At 49.1% G+C, this 25,963-nt stretch overlaps 1 protein-coding gene across 1 annotated transcript; it reads right to left on the bottom strand.

Annotated features, from left to right (window-relative positions):
- Positions 1–1,599: 1,599 nt before the first annotated feature.
- On the bottom strand, positions 1,600–24,168 carry LOC144118511 (uncharacterized). Its single transcript, XM_077651436.1, has 7 exons — positions 24,023–24,168; positions 21,293–21,440; positions 14,773–14,989; positions 14,253–14,307; positions 11,868–11,962; positions 2,320–2,759; positions 1,600–1,714 (listed from the first exon to the last, which is right to left on the bottom strand). Exons 1-6 carry the CDS (start codon positions 24,113–24,115, stop codon positions 2,462–2,464), a joined length of 906 nt encoding a protein of 301 aa, XP_077507562.1. The 5' UTR covers positions 24,116–24,168; the 3' UTR covers positions 1,600–1,714; positions 2,320–2,461.
- Positions 24,169–25,963: the final 1,795 nt, after the last annotated feature.

The raw sequence follows: 25,963 nt of genomic DNA, 5'->3' as shown, positions 1-25,963 counted from the left end.
GGTGCGGAAGAGCGAGGCATAGTCAAGATAGAGACATTGTGGGGTCAATGCAATGTATACAAATCAAAAGCAAAAACAACCACAAAATTTTTTCAATGCGAAAAAGGTTGCGATAACAAGCCAAGTTTAGAGGCTCAAGATGCTTTATATTTTACTAGCGTAGTAAAAATTGCATACTAGTTTTCTACTAGACTTTTGAGATAGTGCGGCGACCAGCAGCGGGAGAACGCGAAAGCATTGACGCCTCCTCGGCACTCTAAATTTAATCATCTACTACAACAATCGGACGATTACGCAGATTCAAGGACATGTTGCGAAACACGAACGATGCAGCTGTTTCTCGCAGCAAGTTTAGAGCAAGGTACAAATCCCGAGTCGACACATCCATATTAGCATTAAGGAACTTATTAGTTAAGAGATTATTTTCAGTTTATCGCTATCAATTAAACGTCCTCATTGGCTACGATTATTGCATGCAATTATATTACCAATTTTCTTCCTTTTTACTCTTGTTAATTAATCACATTTACTGTATTTACATCTTTTTTTACTCCAATCACACATTCGTTTTCAAATTTGGTGCCAGATCTGCTTTCCCGTCCGCCTACTATATCACTGTCCAGCCTAACGCAATTTGCTCCTAACACTTAACTAATTACTCTATATCACTCAAACGTTTTTGCTTAATTATCACTCATGGAACACATTTCAGTTCGTTTGTAACTTTAATTCAACTCCTTCGCCTATTTTCCCATCATTTTGCCATCCACTGTAGTTTTCCCGTCCACTCACTATATCTACGTCCGCGGTAATTCGACGGTTTTTCGACATTTGTGGCTCCAACTATTAATCCTATCGACATATTTTTTTTCTCATCATCCTCACATCGTGCTCTTTCGATTACAACCATTCATTTGATCCTACCTATTCTGAGACCGCCACAACGTATGCGGAAGCGTTTTGATGACATGACCTCGCCGATACAGCCAAAATATGCTTTAGCATTAATGACGTACAGAGCAACATACTGCGTATTCCCTCTCAATAGCTTGCGCCATGAGGTAAGCTTTGTTTTTGGACAGTAACAGTGTCAACATAAAGGGCTCCTTTGAATACATTTTCTTTCCTGACATCTACGTAAGACTGGACTGCCTCAATAACGATGTGACACTAAGGTGACTGGCATGCTCGGAAGCACGCACACACTGAGTTTCTCATCCTTTTCACTTCGCGCGCGCTGGCGTTCATCTCACATATGTACTCCTTAGTGTTCTTTTTATTGTATACCCATAGGTCATATATTGTAACAATTTTGGTGCGCCACATTATAGGGCACGACGATATGACACCTCATCACATGCTTTCCACAGCCTTCAAGCCGAATAATTAAAATTCGTGGCGTAGTTTTGCCACAGATACGTCCACACAGAAAGGGGGCATTGTACGGGTGCTTACATCGGCGTCCGTGTGATGGCTGCGTATCTTGCTGAGCACAGTCCTGCAACGATGGTACGTGCAGTACGTAGAAACTTCCCGCGTTGCGATGCGGCCATGCCACGAACTGCCACTGCGGTTGCAGCTGCCGCTGTGGCTGCGCGCCTGCCTGCAGCTGGTGCTGTTCTCTTGAACGACCGACACCCAACGGAAGCGCCGTCTGTTGAGACGTGGCCGTGCCGAGCCGCGGTGGGGCGCTGCTGGGCCTTGGCGCTGGTTCCTGCACGCAGTGAACAGACGATGGCACTCGGTGGGGAAGTTAAAAAAGGTGGCCGAAATGGATGCACGCATGGTTGACCCCCTTTCAAACGGGGGTCAACCATCCCGGAAAGATGTGAACAGACGCCGTGCGCAGTGCCTTGTCGATGGAAATCCAGGAGGTAACTCTGAAGCCTATTTTAATGAAGGACAGGTTCTCACTTGGATGAAACACGAGAGTTTTCCTGGCTGTTCAGCCGAGAACCACCATTATGAGTGAATATTATATACCAAATTCAGCCCTATGACCAAGGCTGCCTTAGGCACTCCGAGAATAAAAGCACGTTTTTCGAGCTTAAACCACCCTCTTGCAGCGCTTCAAGTGCGAAACCAGCAATTTATGACCACAACCGAATTATGATGGGCATGCTGAATGAGGAAACGTGCACACGTTTTTCAAGGAGAGTCAGGCATCACGTTCGACCATGTGGTACCGAATGATATGCAAATGAACGAACTGAAGCCACGAGGCTGCCGCGTGCGTCTGCTTCTGCAAACGAGTCGCGTGATTCTGGCTTGCGCACAGTGGAAGAGTGAAGCGGTTTTCAGGGTGCCGATAGTACGTACCTGCACCGGTAACGGACCTGGATATTTGACCGTCGTAGTGTCTTTGAGGCCAGTGCACATGCCCACCGGTGTCGGCTCTGTACGAGCTGGAGCCGAGCTCGAGGCACCGGTGTCCCTGTGCTGTGGCGTCGGTGAGAGTGGATTAAAACTCGAGGGAGACGACTTCGGCTTTGCCTGCGTCGACCGCGGCAGCAGTACCTACCGTCTGAGGCGAGTTTGAAGTACTCGATTCTTCCTGGCTCAGCGATGAGACCACTGGCAGCTGCGACGCCCCCGCCGTGGGCACCGACGACATTCTGATGTCCCTTGGTGACTCCACGTTCGGCGGTGTCCTCGCTGCGGACGGCACCAGCCCCAGGTCGCTAGCCAAAGTCAATGCCTCTGTTGTCTCAAGTGGTTGGCCCTGCTCTTCTTTCTCGGGCATGATCCAATCGCGAGGTCTGTATTTAGGGAACCAGCACGAGAAAAAAAAAAGGTTATGAGGAGTTCGGACCCAAAGAAGCCCGGGGACGAGATGACAGGTCCTGTCGTACTTTAGCCACCGCGTCTCAACAAAGATTCGAGGCGCCGTTAATCTAAGGTGCCCTTCTCGCATCTGACAGACTCTCCTGCTGAAGCTATATAGCAGGCAGAAATGCACTTGCGAAGACCGAGGGGAGCGCTTGAAACGAGCGACGTTAAAAGGCCAGGGAAATGTCGCTGCAGCGCTAAGCGGTCTCTGAGGCTTTCTTGGACAGAACCTGTAAACGCGCTGCGGTCTGCTACCATTCAGGAAATGCTCTCATTTGCGGATGTCATTCTGGATAGAAACGAAAGCGCGGACGTATACATTGGAGACAAGTTGTGTTTCGCCGGGTACCTCGGTGGCTACAATGACATCCGTTTGTCCGCTTGACGTACGTTAACCAAGATTGTGTACAAGCCTATACATACGTGGTCGCCGCCTGCAGGCGTCATCGCGCTCCCCCTCGAAGCTTCTCTACGGCGACAATGTCCGTTAGTGGACACCACAGATGCCTCACTCACACCTGCTAACCATAGCAATGAAATGTCTAGCCTCACTGGTAGCCACCCTTGAGGGACACCACGTACCACGGCGGATTTTGGTTTCGGGCATGCATGAGCTGAAGCGGTCGTTCATGTAACTCGAATAACAGGCTTGGAAAGAACGTGTAAATGTTCTTGTTTGTTGTGTGCTTGTATCACAGTCAAGCACAGTCTCCTGGCCGCGGTTACCGTGAGCGAACTAGAGCATCCCGCCATTATACTGTCTTTGGCAAAAGTATCATGCAAACGGGGTTTGCTTCTCGGGCATACCGCCGAGCTCTTACGGTGCCCTTAAAGACGAAACGTTCTAAGGAGGTCAGGAAAAGGGTTCTCCTTACATTACATAGATTTATGGCTAAAGGGATGACATAAGTACTCCGCAACATGGCTTGCAAACAAACGCCGTTGCCTCGTTACCTTCGTCAAAATATGACTCAATTACACACGTCACTGATCATGGAACGACCAAAGGCTGGCTTTGCCTCCTGAAGGGAGCCACACTCATCGGGGTGGAATGAAAGCGCCATAAACAGCGAGGTACTTTTAAGAATCTTGCAAAGGCATACAAGGATTATCCAAGGGCATATTGAATATTTTCCTCTCCTCTCAAGGATTTCCGGCTTCCTATGTGCTAGAAACGAATGGGCTAGGAACAAAAGCTGCCCGCTTAGCCTGGCTAGGCAGTCATGCATATTTATTTGCACAGATGGAGAGAAGACAGCCTATAAAGAGTATGCTACGACCACGGGGGTTTGTGTGGCGAAGAAGTGTGCATGAGGTTCCTGAAACATATATTTTTAGAGAGTAGCTTTTAGGGGCCCGCTTCTGGCTTGCGCCTTGTCGTCGTTGTCGTCGGCGTAACCGGCAGCTACAGTAAAGCGATGAGCTCAGCGAAGAATGCGGAAAGGTAGCAGCGGAAGAGAGAAAGGTAGAAGCTTAAGATGGAAAGTGAAGATGAAGGATACAGCGGAGGCTGAAAGAGGCTGCGCTAATTTTGCGCAGTGGCTTCCTAATTGAGTTTACAGATAGCCGTCATACTTACCACCTGGCTGAAACAGCCTGCTCAACAGCAACTGGTTACAAGAAGTTTATTTAACATTAACAAGAAAACGCGGAGTTCCAACGGGAAACACACAGAACAACAGACAAGAAGCATATCACAAATGAAACCATGGGAAACACACTAACGCAGCAGCAAAAGCAACTGTGGGGGATGCGGTATCAAGCAGATATGTCAGGAACCGCTCCGTTACCGCCGGCCTAAATTGGAAGGTCCATTGAAAACGTTGCACTGCCTTGCCCAAGTGAGGCGGTTCCTGGCGCAATTAGGACTGCGGGCTTCTTGATTTTCGCTCACGAGCGTGGCTGATTAAACTCAAATCAATGTAAGATCTACCACTAAACTCCTACTTTCAACTTGGGTCAACCTTGAATCTTCTGTCGAACCGTCAACCAGCAAATACAGGGGCGTCTATGGGGTTGTCGATGGGGGCCTTTAATGGCAGACAAGCTGTTTCCCGTGGAAACGGGCGCGCGTTACTCTGAATGTGCAGGCCACTCGCCTAGTGGCCCGCTCCAGACGAAGACTCGTTCTGTGTGCCTTCAGCGTTCTTACTTGGAGCAATGACAGAATCCATGTCCAAGATTCTTGGAATTTTTTTTTTACTGTTGGAGAGCTGTAAGGCACTGCTATAGACATATTGAAGGTAACTGGCCAATTGTTCAGATATGTAGCAAAATCTTCTTTTTACAGAGTTTCCATTGATTACAGTAAGCAGTTAAAATTGATGTAAAGAACCAACGAGGAACTCTTTTGAGTTCCTGTGCCTGCAAATCAAGCCTGATGACAGGAGATCTCCAGTTATATTGATTGTTATAGTGCAATCATACTGTCACGTAGTGGTGACGGCAGTCGAAGCAGCGATGAAGACGGACGAAAGGGTCTTCTAAAAGAATTGTTCGTGGGGCAGACTTGCACCCAAAATGGACTGAATCACTCGGCGGCGGCGAAGCGACAAGCGTGCTCGGCGGTCGTCGAGCAGAATGCCGGCCGCTGTCGGCCGTGCTCAATTCAAAGCTGATAGCGAAGTTTCGAAATAAAGAGCGCAAAGTTACTAGAACATTCCGGAACAACGTAGAATTAGCTCTGCCTGGCTGCGATCAATCGAGATAAATCTAGTCGCGTCTTGCGTCGCAAACAAAGCGATAAAGTGATGTGGCGGCAGATTTGAAAAACGAACAAACACTGCAAATATTCGCGGCATTACTCCCCTCTCAAAGAAGCATCGAGCCGATGCATTAAAACAAATAATGCGACTAGTGAGGAAAAAAAACGGAACTTGCGAAAATAAGAGCATGGAAATGCAGCGGCCTTTAGCGCGCATAATACGGCTTCAGACGGACTACATGGACAACTTCAGGTCGTACGCGGCGTCGCGGGGATGCAGTCATTGCGTCAGGGATGATTTCATAATCCAGTTCACCCAGCCGACGAAGAACCTTGTACGGGCCGAAATAGCGGCGCAAAAGCTTTTCACTCAATCCACGGCGGCGAATGGGCGTCCACACCCAGACTTGGTCTCCTGGCTTGCATTCCGCGTTGCGTCTTCGTAGGTTGTAGCGTCTGGCGTCGGACCGCTGCTGATCTTTGATCCGTAATCGGGCAAGCCTTCGACCTGCTTCTGCGCGTTGAAGGTAGGCGGCAACGTCGACGTTCTCTTCTTCTGTAACGTTGGGCAGCATGGCGTCTAGCGTGGTCGTTGCCTCCCTGCCATGGATGAGCCTAAAAGGCGTCATCTGGGTGGTCTCCTGCACTGCGGTGTTGTAGGCGAAGACGACGTAAGGCAGGATGACATCCCAGGTTTTGTGTTTGGCATCGACATACATAGCGAGCATATCGGCGATGGTTTTGTTCAGGCGCTCGGTCAGTCCGTTGGTCTGCGGATGGTATGCAGTTGTCCTCCGGTGGCTGGTTTGGCTGTAGCGCATGATGGCTTGCCTTAGTTCCGCCGTGAATGCTGTTCCTCTGTCCGTGATGAGCACATCGGGGGCGCCGTGTCGAAGAAGAATGCACGCCACGAAAAATTTGGCGACTTCTGCTGCTGTTCTGTTCGGTAGGGCTTTCGCCTCAGCGCGGGTCAGGTAGTCAGTCGCTATGATGATCCACTTATTTCCAGATGTTAACGCTGGAAAAGGCCCAAGCAAGTCCATGCCAATCTGCTGAAAGGGCCTTGAGGGAGGTTCAATGGGGCTCAGAAACCCTGCTGGTCGTGTGGGAGGAGTCTTTCGTCGCTGACAATCTCGGCAGGTTTTCACATAGTGTGCGACATCGGCAGGCAGTCGGGGCCAGTAATACTTGTCTTGAATGCGGCGGAGGGTGCGAGTAAACCCGAGACGTCCAGCTGTCAGCTCGTCGTGTGAAGCCTGTAGAACTTCTTCGTGTTGACAAGTAGGTACAACAAGGAGGTAGGCTGTTTTGTTCGCTGTAAAGTTCTTCACAAGGACCTCATTCTGCACACAGAAGGAAGACAGTCCTCGCTTGAATGAAGCGGGGGGTGAAGAAACCTTGCCTTCCAGGTACTCGATGAGGCCTTTTAGGTCGGGGTCCGAGCGTTGCTGCTGAGCAAAAGAGCTGGGGCTGATGGGTCCCAGGAAGGCGTCCTCATCGTCGTCCGGCGGCGGTGCATCTACAGGGCTCGTGAGAGGCAATCGGCGTCAGAGTGCTTGCGTTCGGACTTGTAAACGATGGTGACGTCAAACTCCTAGAGACGTAGACTCCATCGAGCGAGTCGGCCAGAGGGGTCCTTCAAATTGGCAAGCCAGCAGAGCGCGTGGTGGTCGCTGACCACCTTGAACGGCCGTCCGTAGAGGTACGGGCGGAATCTTGACGTAGCCCAGATGATGGCAAGGCACTCCTTCTCAGTTGTCGAATAATTAGCCTCGGCCTTGGAAAGGAAACGGCTAGCGTATGCGATGACTTTCTCCAGGCTGTCGCTTTTTGAACGAGGACGGCGCCTAGTCCCACGCTACTTGCGTCGGTATGAACTTCAGTATCGGCGTTTTCATCAAAATGCGCAAGGATCGGTGGGGACTGTAATCGACGCTGAAGTTCCTTGAAGGCTTCTGCTTGCGGCGCTTCCCATTTAAACGGCGCGTCTGCCTTCGTCAGTTGGGTCAGGGGCTCGGCGATGCGCGACAAGTTTTTCACAAATCGTCGGTAGTATGCGCACAGTCCGAGAAATCTGCGCATTGCTTTCTTATCGGCCGGCGGTGGAAACTGTTCAATAGCAGCTGTTTTCTGCGGGTCTGGGCGTACTCCTTCCTTGCTCACGATGTGGCCTAGAAACAGCAGCTCTTCGTAAGCAAAGTGGCATTTCTCTGCTTTCAAGGTTAGGCCAGACGACTTGATTGCGTCTAGTACTGTTCGAAGTCTTTTGAGGTGCTCTTCAAAGTTCGAGGCGAAGACAACGACGTCATCTAAATATACCAGACAAATCTGCCACTTCAGGCCTGCCAGCACTGTATCCATTACTCGCTGAAACGTCGCTTGTGCGGAACAGAGACCAAATGGCATCACCTTGAACTGAAACAGCCCATCCGGAGTGATGAATGCTGTCTTCTCGCGATCTCTTTCGTCGACCTCAATTTGCCAGTAGCCGCTCTTGAGGTCCATCGATGAGAAATATTTGGCGTTGCAGAGGCGGTCCAGTGTGTCGTCGATGCGGGGTAGGGGGTAGACGTCCTTCTTTGTTATGTTGTTCAAGCGGCGGTAATCCACGCAGAATCGAAGTGCGCCGTCTTTCTTTCTAACTAGAACAACCGGTGCCGCCCATGGGCTGTTTGAAGGCTGGATGACGTCGTCGCGAAGCATTTCTTCGCCTTGGTCCCGGATGACTTGTCGTTCTCGCGGTGACACACTGTAGGGGCTTTGACGGAGAGGTCGGACGTGTTGATCCGTTATAATGCGATGCTTGGCAATTGGCGTCTGTCGCACCTTCGGCGATGTGGAAAAACACTCACTGTAGCTTTGAAGCAGATTGCGGATCTGGTCTTGTTTGTTCCAGTGCAGGGCCGGGTTGATGTCAAAAGTGGGCGAGTTCTCAGGCGAATCTTCTGCGGAGCGGTCGGAGAGGGCGAAGGTGTCTCGTACGCCGGATATTTCGTCGAAGAAAGCAATCGTCGTTCCTCTGTTAATGTGCCCGTATTCTTCCCTGAAGTTAGTCAGCAGTACTTCGGCCTGGCCATTGCGCAAATGTGCGATGCCTCTTGCGATTCTGATTCCTCGGTCTAGGAGAAACTGCATGTTGCCCTCGATGATGGCTTCAGCGTTAATGGCTTTCGTGGCGCCTACGGTCACGATAACGCTTGATCGGGGTGGGACGCTCACTTCTTCCTCCAGGTCACTCAGGGCAACGTGATTTTCCCGAGTTTTCATCGAAGCGATGGCTTCGTCCGTCGAAAGCGTGATCAGCTTGGATCGCAGGTCGATGATCGCCTGATGCTCATTAAGGAAATCCATACCCGAGATCACTTCGCGGGAGCGTTGCGGTAGCACAACAAAGGTCGCAGGATAGGTATGTCCTTTGACAGTCACTCGCGCTGTGCATCGTCCTGATGGCGTAATGAGGTGGCCCCCTGCGGTGCGAATTTGTGGGCCGTCCCAGGCCGTTGTGACTTTTCTCAGCTGCGCAGCGAATGTTCCATTCATCACCGAGTAATGGGCTCCTGTGTCGACTAGAGCGGTAACTTTCCGGCCGTCGATAGTCACTTCTCAGTCAGAGGTCCTGGCTCTTGCATTGCACGTCGCTCTCGGTGTCGGGTCACGGCTTCGTCGCGTATGCGAGTCGCGGGTGGAGCGTGTGGTCGAAGCTCTTCTGGGTGGCGGCTTCGTTTTCAAGACAGCCTGCGTCGGGGTCGGGGTTCTCATTGTGTGCGGCGTCGGTGCAGCGAGTGCCGGTTCTTCATGCGGCGTCGCGGGGGCAGCGTCTTCATGGGGCGTGGTCGGTGGAGGATCTTCGGCGTTTCGCTCTTGAGCAACCTCACCTCCAGAGGTTGCTGCCTTTAGTTTCCCCTACGGGGGCTGGGAGACCTTCCTCGTACCGCGGCTGCGTAGCTGCGGCGTGGCGACGCAAAGCGCGAGGTTGACGGCGATGGTGAGCGCGAAAAGCGGTTCGGCGTGTACTCTTCTCGACGCAGGTACTCGTCTATTTCCTGCGGACGTTGCCCGAAGCGTGGTCGTGGGGCGTTAATGGCAAATCCTCGAAGACCGATACGTCGGTACGGGCAGTGACGAAGAATATGGCCGACCTCACCGCAATGGAAGCACAACGGCCGGTTGTCGGAAGTCCTCCAGGCGTCGCATTTCCTGGGGCTTGAGCGTCGGTCATAGGCTGGGCGGGCGGGGACTGGGAGGCGGCGTTGTGGGACAAGTGGCTCATCTCGGGGAGGACGTGGGGGTTGTCGTTGGGGCTGGGCAGTCCTTACTGCAGCGGCGTAGGTCATGGCCTGGGGTTCTGTGTCCGTCGGGGTGCCAAGTGCCTGTTGCACTTCTTCCCATACCACGTCCATCAGAGTCGCTGCTTGTGGCTGTAGGGAGGATGGCAGTAATCGGCGTAGCTCCTCTCGGACGATTTCGCCGGTAACTTCCCGCAAGCTGTCGGCGGTGGTGGCCGGCGAGTTCGAAAGGATTGCATAGGCAGAGGAAGGGCGGTTGTACTGCCGAGCTCGGACGTCGAGGGTCTTCTCAATCGTCCAGGCTTCTTGCATGATTTCATCGACCGTTTTAGGCGGCTGGTGGACGAGGCTGCCAAATGGTTGTTCTTTACGCCGCGCATTAAAAACAACTTTCTTTTCCTCGGCCATCCCGGGGTCGGCGCGGCGAAATAGGCGCTTCATCTCCTCGACGTAAACGCGGACCGGCTCATTTGGAAGCTGGATCCTGGACTCGAGGAGTCGTTCGGCTCTTTCTTTCCTCAAGACACTTGTGAATACCTTCAATAGTTCTCTCTTGAATAGCTCCCATGTCGTAGGGGATGACTCGTAGTTTTCGTACCACGTGCGTGCGGAGCCATCCAGTGAGAAGAACACGTGTACAATTTTTGCCGCATCATCCCACTTGTTGAATGACGCCACGCGCTAAAATTGATCCAACCATTCTTCAGGGTCTTCGCCTAGGGATCCATTGAAAGTTGGCGGCACCCGCGGCTGCTGCAGTATGATCGGTGTCGACATCTTCGGCGAGGTTGCGGTGCTCGTAGCCGCGTCTTTTCGCTGTCTGGTGTGATCCGGCAGTTTCCCGAACTCAGGCTCCTCTCCCTGGAGACGTCGGCTGGCTCGTCCTCGGGTGCGAAGCGCTCAGGGCTGGCTTCACGACTTGAAGGCGGTGTCCGCAACATGGAAGGCTACCCAGCACCTCCACCAGATGTCACGTAGTGGTGACGGCAGTCGAAGCAGCGATGAAGACGGACGAAAGGGTCTTCTAAATGAACTTTATTGGGCTGAATTGCACCCAAAATGGACTTAATCACTCGGCGGCGGCGAAGCGACAAGCGTGCTCGGCGGTCGTCGAACAGAATGCCGGCCGCTGTCGGCTGTGCTCAATTTAAAGCTGATAGCGAACTTTCGAGATAAAGAGCGCAAAGTTACTAGAACATTCCGGAACAACGTAGAATCAGCACTGCCTGGCTGCGATCAATCGAGATAAATCTAGTCGAGTCTTGCGTCGCAAACAAAGCGATAAAGTGATGTGGCGGAAGATTTGAAAAACGAACAAACACTGCAGATATTCGCGGCAATACAATGTATTAAAAAAAATGCGCTCATAGACTCCCGTTCACAAATGCCTTTGTCCAGAATTAATCACAAAGTGTACAAGAGAGGCGAAAGCCTCAGGGTGCTTGCCAACGTTTCGACAAGAGCACCAGTGTTCGTCTGGGCGGGTATCAGGTTGCAGCGCGTCCTCGCAGGGAGCAGCAGACGCGGGAGAGGACGCCGTAAGGCAAGGGCTGCACCGTGCAGCTATTTACCACTGAGGATGTGTAGTTCAATGCGGTAGATAAGAGGCCTTGTGCGAGCAACGGCATGCTAGTCATAGTAACTGCCATCCAAGTATTTTGCCCGAATATGTCGCAAAATAAAGCTGCACTAAAATTTCGCATAAAGTAGTATTGAAATTGTCGGTCAAGTACTTGTTACTATTACAATAAATTTGTCTTCGTTTACTCTCTCAATATCTCCATTTAACGATCTCCAGCGCGAGCGGCTGTTAGCCTGTCAGCGCGGAATTCCCAACTTCATCCGTACACCGGACCGTAGGCTGTGCACTTCTTTGTTTGCCTTTAATTAGAAGCCACTGCACTCCCCCAAGCAACCCTTGCTTATCTGTCCTCAGCAGTGGGCGTCCTGCGCATGCCCATTTCCGCTTCATGATTTCAGTTAGAAGGAAATAAACTTGTGAGGGAGTTCCTTCACACACAGCGCGCGACAGAGACACGTATGCGTACCTTTCACTGTAGTTGAGAGACCAGAAGCTGTTTTTGGCTCTGCTGCAGGGCACCTTGATAAACCAGTTCTGGTAGAGGGCATGGCGCACCGAACTCTGCGATAGTTCACCGCAATGTGAAGGACATTTAAAAGAAAAAATCTTGGCTGCTCGCGACAGATTTACAAAATGGCAAAAAAAACGGGAGGGCACACTTAAGCTCTGCCTAAAGGGTATGACGCGATAGCAAATTGGATTAATTCCCATATGTGCACAAAGTCATTCTATACATTCATAGGCGTCCCACCTGCCTCCTAGACTTCTCTCTGGGCAGCAAGGACATGATGCGATGGCAAAGTGGATTAATTCCCATATATGCAGAAAGCCTTTCTATGCATTCATAGGTGTCCCACATCGCCGGCAAATGAAAATTGGTTTTTGGTGAAAGGAAATGGCACTATATTTGTCTCATATATCGTTGGACACCTGAACCGCGCCGTAAGGGAAGGAATGAAGGAGGGAGTGAGAGAAGAAAGGAAGAAAGAGGTGCCGTTGTGGACGAGGTCGGAATAATTTCGGCCACCTGAGGATCTTTAACGTGCGCTGACATCGCACAGCACACGGGCGCCTTTTGCGTTTCGCCTCCACCGAAACCCGGGCGCCGCGGTTGGGTTGCAACCCGGATACTCCGATTTGTGTTATTTGAATTCACTCAAGGCTGTTGTGATCGGGTCTGCGGGAGTCGCCCTGGTGTACCCGCTTTAAATCGCTAACAACGCCGCTCCGAACGAGCGACGGCGTTGGTGGAATACGCGAAAGCGTTTCATCGAACGGTCATTGTAAAGAGCTGGCACTGTACGGACCATGTTCCAATGACGTGGCGTCGAAGGCGAGCAAAAAGATCCCCCAATACCCCTCACCCGCGAGCTCATCGTTTCCCAACCGGCTCTGAGTGGACGCCGTGATCGGGCGCTGTGATTTGCACGCTGCGCCGCTGAGCCGGGGTACCCGGTTTCGAACCTGGCTGCGGCGGTCGCGTTTCGTTAGAGGGGGATTGCAAAAGGCCTCCGTGTACTGTGCGATGTAAGTGCGCGTTAAAGGTCTTCAGATGGTCGAAATTATTCCGAGGCCCTCCAACAGGGCACCTGTATCTATATCTTTCTTCATTCGCTAGCACCTTCATGCCTTCCCTAATGGCGGAGTTGAGTTGTCCACCGAGGAGTGAGACAGTTACTGTGCCTTCCATTTCCTCAAAAACCAAATATACTCAACGCTTTCTCCCTCTCCTCTGCCGACTCGAAGCTTTAAACTTGCAACGGCGGTAAATATTTGATGGCAGTTCTAATGATAATACACGAAAACTGTCAAGAGTGTTACCACTGTATAATGCGAGATTCGGGGTGATATGTTGAGATATTCTGTTTTCGTAATGTACTGAAGAAATGAAATTGAGAAGGCCAAGCATATCTGTAGAGTTATTGACCACTCTTTTCATTTTTCAGGCATACTCGCTCTCGTGGCGCTTCTCTCTCAGTCCTTCATAGTCACAAAGGAAGCGTCGCGATCTGAGAAATGGCCAGATATGTTCGAGGTGTCGGACCAATGTATAGTTATGCGAGCCGAAATTTATGATGCATTTCGAGAGGTCGTCACAGCAGTTAGAGGAGTTACGAGGGAGAGGAACTACGCTGTCACACGTCACGTCAATGGGTTAGGACCGCCCAGTGGAGTCAGTTGCCACCCTCCTGTTGCGTCGGCTGCAACTACTACTGACAGTACTAGTACTACTACTACGACGGCGCTAAACCTAGGGAACGAGCCTCACGCTGCTGTCGTTTTAAACTAAGAAAGGTGGACTGTTAACTGAACTGTAGTCAATGCTTACATCCCGCATCCAGGACAAGAGTAGAAAATGCTTCGTGTATGCAGTAATGCATCCTAGGGTTTGCAGGCCCGGCTTCCCCGGCAGCAGTTTTTCGTCAGCACTGCAGATCACCAGTTGAACAACAAAAGTGGTAACCTCAGCTAGATAATGATAAATTGCTTGGGTTTCTTTGTAAGCGCACATTGGGTACATGACCATCTTTAGCTCATAGCTACGTAGACCACCACGTAGTTAAGAGATTATGTGACCTCAATGAGTTCAAAAGGATAGAAAGATAACAAGAGGAATAACAAGAAGGTATTTCTGATAGAATAGAGAGGCTGCTAGAATAGCAGCTCCCGTTAGCAGAATACTTTCCTGTAACTATCTTTTGTGCAATATTTTTCTGTACTTTTTTCCCCTTCAAGTCCTACGCAGACCAGTATGTCGGTGGTTTTAAATACATTCTCAAAAAGTAGTCTTGTCAAGAAGACGCCCTTCTCATTCACTCTTCTTCTTTATCTCTTTCGCAGTCGCGCTCACCTTCCAAGTGGCTTGGGCGTCCACATCCAGGAAGCGGTAGAAAGGGAACTTGTTCCTGCGCATTCGGGAGAAAGGTAAGAGAGAACACCGAAATGACGAGCGACAATGCAGAGTAACTTCAGTTATCGAGCTGCATGATGTGTTGCTCATATCACTCGTTTTGAGAAGCGCAGGTAGTTTAGGACGTTTAAAGCTGGGCACATCTTGAAGAGAGCCGCTGACACGCGAGACAAAATGCGATGTAACCTGAAGTGCACGTCATGTGGGGTCCTCCCGCACTGCTGCCTCCTACAGTCTCCGTGACGCGGCGCAGTCGGTCAGGACCCCACGTGACCATACTGAGCCGGGAGAGACCAAAATTTAGCAAGGAAAAGTGCGGGAGTGGGGGACAGGAAAGGTCTTGATTCGTCATTTTTGGCTAGTTAATAGCATTGAAAAACTTAGGAGAGGGTGGTGCAACCTAAGGTCTTCGCGAGCAGGCAAGATACGTTCTAGATCATGCGTGTGAAGAGGGGCTCACCTCAGTGCCTCGTAGATGTGTGACACGCGCAACATTCGCCTCGGACTCTTGTGGATAGCGTTAGCGATATGCTGCACCAAGAAGCCGGACGGCCTCCGAAGGCAGGTGCCCATGGGCAGAAGTTCTCCCAGAGGACCAGGTGGCGCCATGTCCACCGTGCATGTGTCCTCACTACCCGGTAGCTTCCGCCGCCTGACGGTCGACTGTAAGGCAGCTCCTGCGACGGACGGCCAACCGCAACGAATGATGGTGGCGCCACCCAGCAGTACCATTATTTTTAGCTACGCCATTTGTCTCCTGCACAGTTCTTCTAAATTGCGCCCGTTTTCTCCTTTAACATTCCTTTGAGCTGCGCCATTTCCCCCGAGTATCACTTTTTTAGCACCGGCAATGACAGAACCGCGCTCAAAGAACTCAAGGCGACATCCAGCAATACGCGCTCTCCCGTCTTCCTGCCAAGTATTGACCAAGCCCAATGTGACAAAGGGAGTAATTCAGAGTTCAGTTTGATGGAAAAGGCTGTGAATATGAAATAGTTTTTAAAATCCGCCTCCAATCACTTGCTAATCTAGAGGCTTCGTGTTGGATGTCATTTTTTTTGTTGATCTTTCCAGTCCAGATATAAAGACAAAAGCCAGCGCTGTGGCGTAGCACTATAGCACATGCCTTTGCGTTCTGTATGTGTTTTTTCCCACCCCCTCCGCCCCTCCTGTATGAATAGCAGTGTTGGTTTTGGCAACGCAAACCTTTTTTTAATCTGTGCTGCTTCGTGGCAAAAGTTACGATGCTAAACTTCTTAACGGTGATCGAAAAGCGTTTATTACCCTTTTTATCTCAGCTCAAGTACTCACAACGTGGGAAACATATTGCTAGCGGCTCTACCTCACACGATTTATAAATGATTTATTACTTATAATGATTTATAACTATTTTTTCTGCCCATCCGCAGTTACGCGTGGATGAGATCCCGATGTTTTAAAAAGCAGGAAAACATGATGTGCTGCTTCTATCAAAACCTCTCGGTAGTCGTAACGTTTCCCACGGACATGTATGGGATTTAGTACAGGATATGGAGGTGCACGTGGAGGGCTGTCCAGTGGCCTCAAATTCGCCTTGTCAGCATAGGGGACGACTTGGCAAATGACTCATGCGTCAGATGCTCAGACTATAGGGAGAGTGGTTCCTGTTAGAGCGAGAAAGACGACCACAATCTTATCACTTATTAGAAGACACAACCCGATACCCAGACTGCAGGGCTAAATTCGTTAGTGCATTAAAAGTGGCCGGCCGAAACCACCACAGCGCTAACAACGAAAAGTACAGGGTAGTGGGGAAATTCGTTAATTATTATTAAGTAAATAATACGCAAGAACGACGGCAGCCTCACTCCAATGCCGCGTGACGTCGCGGAGACTATACCTGCGCACGCTTTGCGCTGCGCTTGTTAAGTGTGTCGGATAAAAGACGCAACCAGTATAAAAATACAGCCGAAAAATGTCTGCCATCAAAGCAGATTTCTGCAGTATTTTGGCCGTGAACTTTAGCAACAGAAATGTTTTTTTAGTGACAATGAAATTTTCAGTAGTATTGTGCTGTCCTTTGTCGTACCGGAAAGAACTCCATCATCACAATCATCATCATAACCATCATCATCAGCCTGACTACACCCACTGCAGGGCAAAGGCCTCCCCCATGTCTCTCCAATTAACTCTGTCCTTTGCCAGCTGCGCCCACCATATGCCTGCAAAATTCCTAATCCCATCCGCCCACCTAGCCTTCTGCCGCCGCCTACTACGCTTGCCTTCTCTTGGAATCCACTCCGTTACTCTTAAGGACCAGCGGTTATCTTGCCTTCGCAGTACATGCCCTACCCTAGCCCATTTCTTCCTCTTGATTACGACTAGGATGTCATTAACACGCGTTTGTTCCCTCATCAACTCTACCCACTTCCGGTCTCTTAACGTTACACCTATTTTCCTTTCCGTGGCTCGCTATGTTGTCCGTAACTTAATCTGAACCTTTTCCGTTAGCCTCTACGTTAGGTGAGTACCGGTAAGGTACAGGTGTTGTACGCTTTCCTCTTGAGCGATATTGGTAACCTGCCATTCATGATCTGAGAGAATCTACCATATGCACTCCACCCCATTCTTATCCTTCTAGTTATTTCCCTCCAGATCAGATGATCCCGATCAGTGGTCACTACCTGCCCTAAGTAGAAGCATGTACCACTTCCAGCCATTCGCTGCCAAATGTGAACTGCTGTTCTCTTGCTAGACTGTTGAACGTTACTTTGGTTTCCTGCGTGGTAATTTTCAGACCGAGCACTCTGCTCTCCCTGTCTAACTCATTGATCATGATTTGCAGTTCATCTCCTGAGTGACTCAGCAAGGCAATTTCATTAGCAAATCGCAGATTATTGAGGTATTCTCCATTAACTCTTATCCTGAGCTGTTCCCAATTCAAGCCTTGGAATACCTCCTGTAAACAGGCTGTGAATAGCATCGGCGAGATCGAGTCTCTTTGCCTGACGCCTTTCTTTATTGAAATTTCATTGCTGACTTTATGGAGGACTACGGTAACTGTACAGTTCCTATATATATCTTCCAGTATTTTGACATAAGGCTCACCTACACCCTGATTCCGCAATGCCTGTATGACTGCCGAGGTTTCCACCGAGTCAAATGCTTTCTCATAATCAATGAAGACTATATATAGGGGTTGGTTATAGTCTGCGCATTTATCTATAATCTGATTGATAGTGTGCATGTGATCCATTGTGGAATATCCTTTACGAAAGCCTGCCTGATCATTTTGTTGATTAAAGTCTAAGGTTGCCCTTACTCTATTAGCAGTTACCTTAGTAAATACCTTGTAGGCAACGGACAGTAAGCTGATCGGTCTGTAATTTTTCAAGTCTTTCGCGTCTCCTTTCTTAGGAATTAAGGTTATACCTGCGTTCTTCCAAAATTCTGGCATGGTCGAGGTCATAAGGCATTGCGCATACAGCATGGATAGTTTTTCTTGAAAAGTCTCCCCGCTGTCTTTCAACAGATCTGTTGTTGCCTGATCCTCACCAGCTGCTTTTCCCCTTTCCATTGCTCCTAAGGCTTTCTTTATTTCTTCTTTCCTTATGTCTCTCCAATTAACTCTGTCCTTTGCCAGCTGCGCCCACCATATGCCTGCAAAATTCCTAATCCCATCCGCCCACCTAGCCTTCTGCCGCCGCCTACTACGCTTGCCTTCTCTTGGAATCCACTCCGTTACTCTTAAGGACCAGCGGTTATCTTGCCTTCGCAGTACATGCCCTACCCTAGCCCATTTCTTCCTCTTGATTACGACTAGGATGTCATTAACACGCGTTTGTTCCCTCATCAACTCTACCCACTTCCGGTCTCTTAACGTTACACCTATTTTCCTTTCCGTGGCTCGCTATGTTGTCCGTAACTTAATCTGAACCTTTTCCGTTAGCCTCTACGTTAGGTGAGTACCGGTAAGGTACAGGTGTTGTACGCTTTCCTCTTGAGCGATATTGGTAACCTGCCATTCATGATCTGAGAGAATCTACCATATGCACTCCACCCCATTCTTATCCTTCTAGTTATTTCCCTCCAGATCAGATGATCCCGATCAGTGGTCACTACCTGCCCTAAGTAGAAGCATGTACCACTTCCAGCCCTTCGCTGCCAAATGTGAACTGCTGTTCTCTTGCTAGACTGTTGAACGTTACTTTGGTTTCCTGCGTGGTAATTTTTAGACCGAGCACTTTGCTCTCCCTGTCTAACTCATTGATCATGATTTGCAGTTCATCTCCTGAGTGACTCAGCAAGGCAATTTCATTAGCAAATCGCAGATTATTGAGGTATTCTCCATTAACTCTTATCCTGAGCTGTTCCCAATTCAAGCCTTGGAATACCTCCTGTAAACAGGCTGTGAATAGCATCGGCGAGATCGAGTCTCTTTGCCTGACGCCTTTCTTTATTGAAATTTCATTGCTGACTTTATGGAGGACTACGGTAACTGTACAGTTCCTATATATATCTTCCAGTATTTTGACATAAGGCTCACCTACACCCTGATTCCGCAATGCCTGTATGACTGCCGAGGTTTCCACCGAGTCAAATGCTTTCTCATAATCAATGAAGACTATATATAGGGGTTGGTTATAGTCTGCGCATTTATCTATAATCTGATTGATAGTGTGCATGTGATCCATTGTGGAATATCCTTTACGAAAGCCTGCCTGATCATTTTGTTGATTAAAGTCTAAGGTTGCCCTTACTCTATTAGCAGTTACCTTAGTAAATACCTTGTAGGCAACGGACAGTAAGCTGATCGGTCTGTAATTTTTCAAGTCTTTCGCGTCTCCTTTCTTAGGAATTAAGGTTATACCTGCGTTCTTCCAAAATTCTGGCATGGTCGAGGTCATAAGGCATTGCGCATACAGCATGGATAGTTTTTCTTGAAAAGTCTCCCCGCTGTCTTTCAACAGATCTGTTGTTGCCTGATCCTCACCAGCTGCTTTTCCCCTTTCCATTGCTCCTAAGGCTTTCTTTATTTCTTCTTTCCTTACTGGCGGGATGACGCATTGCTGTGCGCTACTGTCTCCATCATTAACGTCCTGAATGCATTGGCTACTGTATAGATTTGTGTAGAACTCCTCGGTTGCTTTAACTACATTATCCATATTGCTAATTACATTGCCCTCCTTATCTCTTAACGCATACATCTCTATTTACCTATGCCTAGTTTCCCCTTCACCGCTTTTAGGCTACCTCCGTTCCTTAGAGCATGCTCGATTTTCTTCATATTAAACTTCCTTATGTCGGCTACCTTACACTTATTTACTCACTTCGATAGCTCTGCTAGTTCTATTCGGTCTGTAGGGCTAGACGCCCTCATGCTTTGACGTTTCTTAATCAGATCTTTCGTCTCCTGAGATAGCTTGCCGGTATCCTGTCGAGCCGTCCTACCGCCTACCTCTACTGCGCACTCCGTAATGATATCTGTGAGATTATCGTTCACTGTATCAACATTCAGATCGTCTTCCTCAGTTAAAGCTGAATATCTGTTCTGCAGCGATATCCTGAATTCCTCTATTTTCGCTCTTACCGCTAGCTCGTTAATGGACTTCCTCTTTACTAGCTTCTTTCGTTCCTTCTTCAAGTCTAAGCTAATTCGAGACCTTACCATTCTGTGGTCACTACAACGCACCTTTCCTAGGACTTCCACATCCTGCACGATATCAGGTTGAGCGCATAGTATGAAGTCAATTTCGTTTTTAGCCTCATCATTAGGGCTCTTCCAGATCCACTTCCTGTTCTCTCGTTCGTGCAAAGAGGTATTCATGATGCGAAAATTATTTTTATCTGCGAACTCTACTAATAGCTGTCCCCCGCCATTGCTACAACCTATCCCATAGTCGCCTACCGGCTCGTCGCCAGCCTGCTTCTTGCCCACTTTCGCATAGAAGTCTCCCATCAGTACACTGTACTGTGTTTTTACCGTGTTCATTGTTTGAAAGAACTCCAGAATAGTATCAGATATAATTACTGGAGTGCTATAGAAGAATGGTACAATACTACAGAAAAATAATCTGTTATTGCTACAAACCTACAGAACATACTGTCGTATTTTGGGCACGATTCGGTAAGTTTTTTTTCAACTGGGCATTCATTTATCAGCGCCATGACACTGTGCACTTGCATGGCGGCCACTCTGGCGTGAGCATGAGCTAAGCATACATGTCCGCACTCATACACGACTCTGCGTCAGTACATATACAACCTCACAACCGTAAGCATTCGCTCTTTTCGCTGATTCTAATTGAAGGACAAAGACATTGCGGCATCCCGTATCTGTGGGCCAAGTTTGCTCTGCACAGCCATCAATTTCGCGAGTGGTCGAGCACGAACTGCTCAAATGCAAACACACACACCCATGCGCGCATTTTGACGAGCATCAGAGCGAGAATCCTCACTGTAGTTTTAGGATTGCGTGTACATGTGTTACCGGGGGAGTACAGTCCTTACCAAGTTAAAGGCAATTCGGTAAACCGGATTACAAGCTGCATGCCATGCACGTGAAGTGGTAGCTATGTGGTTAGGTGGGGAGAGCATCTGCGGGTGCAAGTGCACTGTAGACATTTGATACTCCGATGTACGCCCCCGCTAATACGTCTGCGCTATTCTAAATTTCTCTAATTTTAGCAGCCGTTAGCCGTTACTACCGGCAGAGCTTGGAAGCTTTCCGCGTCTACATAAAGGGACCGCTACGGGCACTGTTCGAGACACACATCGTTTTCATAAGAGGACCTAAGGTGAGGGGTTTTACCATCCTGTTTTCATGGTAACGAATCCATTCTGCCGACGTCCCTTACCTACATTGGTCCAGAGACTACATATTGCTCACCTTGGAGACTTGATGCGGATATGTGTATGGTCGGTAACACTGCCTAAATGGGATTTTAAATGGCCGACAGGAGTGCACCGGACAGCGCAAGTGGCGCACTGCTCTCACTCACCACAGCGTCTCTTCGTGCTTGGTTTGTCGCAGCGGTGTTGGCGGCCAGCAGAAGACGGAACGTCGTTCGCTGCTTGGGCTACGGTGCTCATGTCCGGCATGATGCTGGACACGTAGGCAACGGAGAGCGCCTCGGTCTCCTGTTCGACCTGTGCCAGGGACGACGAAGACAGGTCACAATGCGCTAGCCTCGCCAAAACATCAGCCGCAAAGAGAAACTCTACTAACGGAGCTATAAATTAAGCCTACTAATGAACCCTCACCGAGCAGCCGAAAATGAACGAAGTATTCGCGAACTCTCCTCATCACGAGTACTTCTCTGTAATAGACTCCTTTTAAAACTGAAAAAAAAAACGGAGATCGGCTCGAGAATAACTTACTGCTGTCGCAACTGCACGGAGGTAGGTCTCAGAGCGGAATGGCCTGGAAATTGTAATATGTCGCAACCGAAAAAAACGCTCTTCTACTGCCAGAAAGCACGCTGCATATGTGGGCCAAGGCTGCAAGAGACGTGGACGGACGCTGTAGATAGCGTGAGCATGTCACGTTAATTTCGGCAATGTAATTATCTTACCACACATCACGTGACATAATGACGTCGCCTAGAGGGCTCACTCCCCGGCCTGTGCATCTCTTAAGGTGCAACCAGGCCCACCAGGACGACTCACATGAGATCACGTGAGCGTATGGCCACACGTAGCCATTTTGTCGTCATGTCATTTTGCTTGGCCCGTCTGGAGTAAACGTGAACTCCTGGAGGCAGGGGCGCTTTAAGGTGTACTGCACAGGTATCCTAATTTTTTCGCGCTGTATGCAAGGCTATAGCTTTGGAGTTCCTTCGACATCAAGTCGTCACGAAACAAGAAAAAAGCAATTAGTCGATGAGTATATGCACTGAAACATGTTCACAGTGATAATGACGTCATAGGCATCTGGTAAAGTCCTTTAGGTCAAAGACTTAAGGTGAAGGCATTCTGGGTAAAGGCCTTCTGGGTAAAAGACTTTAGGTTGAAGGCCTTTATGTGAAGGGTCTTTATGGTAAATGTCATAAGGTCAAAGGATGCTTTCGCATTCTTTCAATATCACCTTACTCTAGACTTATGCCAGTTTTTCACGACCAGGACGGCCAACTGCTCTTCACAAGAATCAAGCCCACTAATGCTGTCGCACAATCCTCCACAGTCTACTTAACATTTAGTGGTTTGAATCTTCTTCCAGTGGGTGGCACTCTTTGAATGGTCCTTTGTGGACGCACGACATCAGGTGCCGTTATCACCGTAGCGAACAATAAGAAAACTTCGTCACGCTAGTCGTCAGCGGGGTTATGGCATGATGATAACTTTAATGCTACTGCATTAAAAAAAGAGAGGAGCGTGGAGGATGGAACAAGAAGGAAGGACGCGCGTGGTGCAAGACTACAATCTGGCGCTCTAACATGAAGCTCTCAGGATGCTTGCAAGCCATCATAGACGACGAAAACAGCAATCATTTAGAACACCTCTGCGAAATATGACAAAAATATGACCAAGTCGTTTAAATGGCGGACTCTAGAAGCAAACGAGGCGTTCCCTAGAGGAGGAGGAGGCCCATAGAATTTCGCCTCCATCGAAATGCGACCGCTGCGGCCAGGATCGAATCCGCGTCTGTCGGGTCCGTGGTATGCCGCCAATGAAAACTAAATCCTTCAGCTGCTACAGATGCTCGAATGGAATAATATCCAGGAGAAATACTCTCACTCTAAAACGTGCCACCTGTGAGTTGCATAGCGAGGTGTCATGTTAAATTGGCTGTTTTTAAGGCGTTAGCATTAGATGGCTATGTCCCGCGTTCCGTGTGAGCAAAACATTCTCCGCATAATTACGTCGTTCTGTGACGATAAATGTGCAAACGTTTAGTTGTGTTAGATAGTATGTGATGAGATTTCGCTGTGGCAAAGGTTTGGTGGATGTAGCAAAATTAGTTAAACGCCAAAATTACACTTCGACGTTACAATCGCCACAGACGTCGACATAGCTTCTCCGAACGATTGTGTGGTTCTAAAAAGATACATGTGCAAAAGCTTAATTGTGTTATATAGTGCGCTATGAGGTCAGGCTATGCGGAAAATTCGGTAGATTAACTTTAATAAGTTAATTAGACATGAAAATTACACTTTTACCTTACAAAGCCCGTGTTTTCGTGCGTGTTTCGTGTCAGGAAAACATTCTCCGCAGGATTACGTCGTTCTGTGGAGATGTATGTGCACAACTTTGACTGCGCTAGATAGTGCGTGATGAGATCTTGGTATAGAAAATATTTGGTTGATGGATTGCAATTACCTAATTAATTAAACTTCGACAACACAATAGCCATGGACGTCGACATAGCACTTGGACGTGATAAGTAAAATAAACAAACAATACAAATACAGGAAAAAAAAATGAAAAAGAAAATAACAAAATCAAACATAACAAATATAAATAGATCGGGCACTGGCGTCGTGGAAAAAATCCCCGTTCTATTAAGTTCCATGCTTTCGCACTCCTCCGTGTAAGGAGACAAGTGCCCTGGTAATTTTTAGCTGGAAGCGATAAATATAGTGCCACCACTTCTGAAAGTTTGCCGTTCTTTACCCTCGACCGCCTCCGCGCCTAATAACATCGGGGAAGCAGTGAGGGCTCGGCGGAGTGGTGCGCTCCCCATACGGATTGCAGTGTCCCCGGACGCGTGGTGGAATCGCTGTCGTACTCACCTCGGCGGAAAGCTGTTCCATATCCGCCGCCCCCGATTCGTGATGCATAGCCGTAGTTACGGTATCCGAGTCGGTCATCTCTGGAGCTTGCATTTCCAATTCACACGTCCGGGATTGTTGTTTTCCAATGCGTCCACCCCGCTGGCTTTCCGTTTTTTGTCTGCGCCAGAGCAAATGTGACGGCTTGTGTTTTCACAAAAAAGTTTTCTCGCGACAGGCATCCGCTGTGTTTGGAGCAGGAACTGTAAGAGTCAGACTCCAAAGTGTACCGTTCTTGTTCTATAACACAAGGAAAACTCCAGTTTTGTGGAGTCTTAGGGCAGGTGAGCTTGGCGAATGCTTCTTAAAAACGAATACTTGATCTTTTCTAGGTGTTCAAAGCTAGTCGCATCAGTGTGCGCAGGTCCGGCGACCGTTTAGTACACGGCAAAGCGATGCTCGGGAACTCTTCGCCCTCACTTCCCTTACCCATGCATCATTCATTTCCTCCCCCCCCCCGCGAGAAAAACGTGGTAACGCTGTTCGTTTCCCTCCCGGCCACCAGTTTCCTCTGATCCGCCCTGCGCGGGAGATAGCAGCTAGCGCTGTGCTTCGGAATTAAGAAGTTCACCCTCAAAGGCTGATGCGTCTCGTCTAACCTACGCCACTGGTCACCTGTCATGCTATTCAAAGGCAAAAGTCTGTTGCGATAAAGTTTGCTCTATCTCTGCCTCCCGCGTGCGAGGCGAACAGGCGCGTGCTGCTTGCTCACACATTTCATGACAGAGCGTGCACTGGTCATTTATATGCCCGTACATAGGCAGGTATAGGCTGACAATGAGCTGAAGGTGGGGCGGAGGCCGGTAAAAGCGGGCATGAGCAATCTGTTACTGCTTGAATAGAAGGACCGCTACGGGTTCTTACCTTCAATGACTTTTTTAGTCACACAGCTCAGTCGGATACAACTCAAGAGAGAAGTGGCTTTTCCCTTTCAAAGGACCCCTTCCAGCAGTCAGTTGTTTTTGAGGCGGTGGTAGAAATGGACGCATCAGGCGTTGATGGTGGAGTCTAGTGTTGTAGGCTGTGAACATTGCTTGGATTCGCGAATGGTTGGGAGAGATCGGATTAAGGCCCGCTCAGTTTGTGAAATCTCGACCTAGGCCATCCACGACCTCATTTACTTCCAAGCCTGAGTATGCGGGGGTCCAAGTTATTTGATATTTGATGGATGTATTTGACTCGGGGTTGTACGTGAATAGCGGGAGCAATGTATTCTGCCTGCAAAGAGGAACTGACAAGCCGCTTGTGAGTCGGCCACGATGTGGTACGATCGGCCGGTAGCATTACCGTACTGTATGGCCAGGGCTATCGCAGTCACTTATGCCTCTAGTATGGTACAGTTCTGTATGAAAAGGGTGACGAGTTGTTGTTGGTAGTTGGATTTTACTACGGTAGCTACCGCTGTGTTCTCATGTGGAGAGCGAAATAGGGCTCCGTCTACGTCGACTGCCCTAACGCTCCTCCCTGTCGTTTCTTCATGTAATTCACTCTGGGATGTCCTTCGGCAATAATGGGAGTGGGTGGACATGTTCTTGGGTACTGGAGGTACTTCGTGTATGCAAACTCTGTTTGCCAAGAAAATGTTCATAGAGTCCAGTATACAACCAACATTTCCTTGGCGTTTCGATGGAGGCAAAACGCATAAAAGTACCCGTGTGCTGTGCGATCTCAGTCGATCTTAGTCCACGCTAGAGATCTCCAGGTGGTGCGGAGTTCCCCGTTTCGAACTCGACCTCGGCGGCTGGGTTTCGTTCGAGGCGAAACGTCAAGGCGCCCGTGTGCTGTGCGATATCAAAATCCCCAGGTGGTCGAAATTATTCCGGAGCCCTCCACTACGGCACCTGCTTCTTCCTTTCATCTTTCACCCCCTCCTTTATCCCTTCCCTTACCGCGCGGTTCAGG

The sequence above is a fragment of the Amblyomma americanum genome, chromosome 1 (genome assembly GCF_052857255.1).
Source record: "Amblyomma americanum isolate KBUSLIRL-KWMA chromosome 1, ASM5285725v1, whole genome shotgun sequence".
Classification (NCBI taxonomy): domain Eukaryota; kingdom Metazoa; phylum Arthropoda; class Arachnida; order Ixodida; family Ixodidae; genus Amblyomma; species Amblyomma americanum.
The sequence above is the reverse complement of the archived record's forward strand: the minus strand, read 5'-3'. Positions and strand labels throughout refer to the sequence as shown.

What these genes read in the sequence shown, in the direction of transcription:
- LOC144118511 (XM_077651436.1), bottom strand. Translation starts at nt 24,115, where the DNA reads ATGCAAGCTCCAGAGATGACCGACTCGGATACCGTAACTACGGCTATG. An exon ending in AAGCACGAAGAGACGCTGTG is followed by an intron (nt 14,990 to 21,292) that starts GTGAGTGAGAGC and finishes CGTCCGTCGCAG; the next exon opens with GAGCTGCCTTACAGTCGACC. An exon ending in CACATCTACGAGGCACTGAG is followed by an intron (nt 14,308 to 14,772) that starts GTGAGCCCCTCT and finishes CCGAATGCGCAG; the next exon opens with GAACAAGTTCCCTTTCTACC.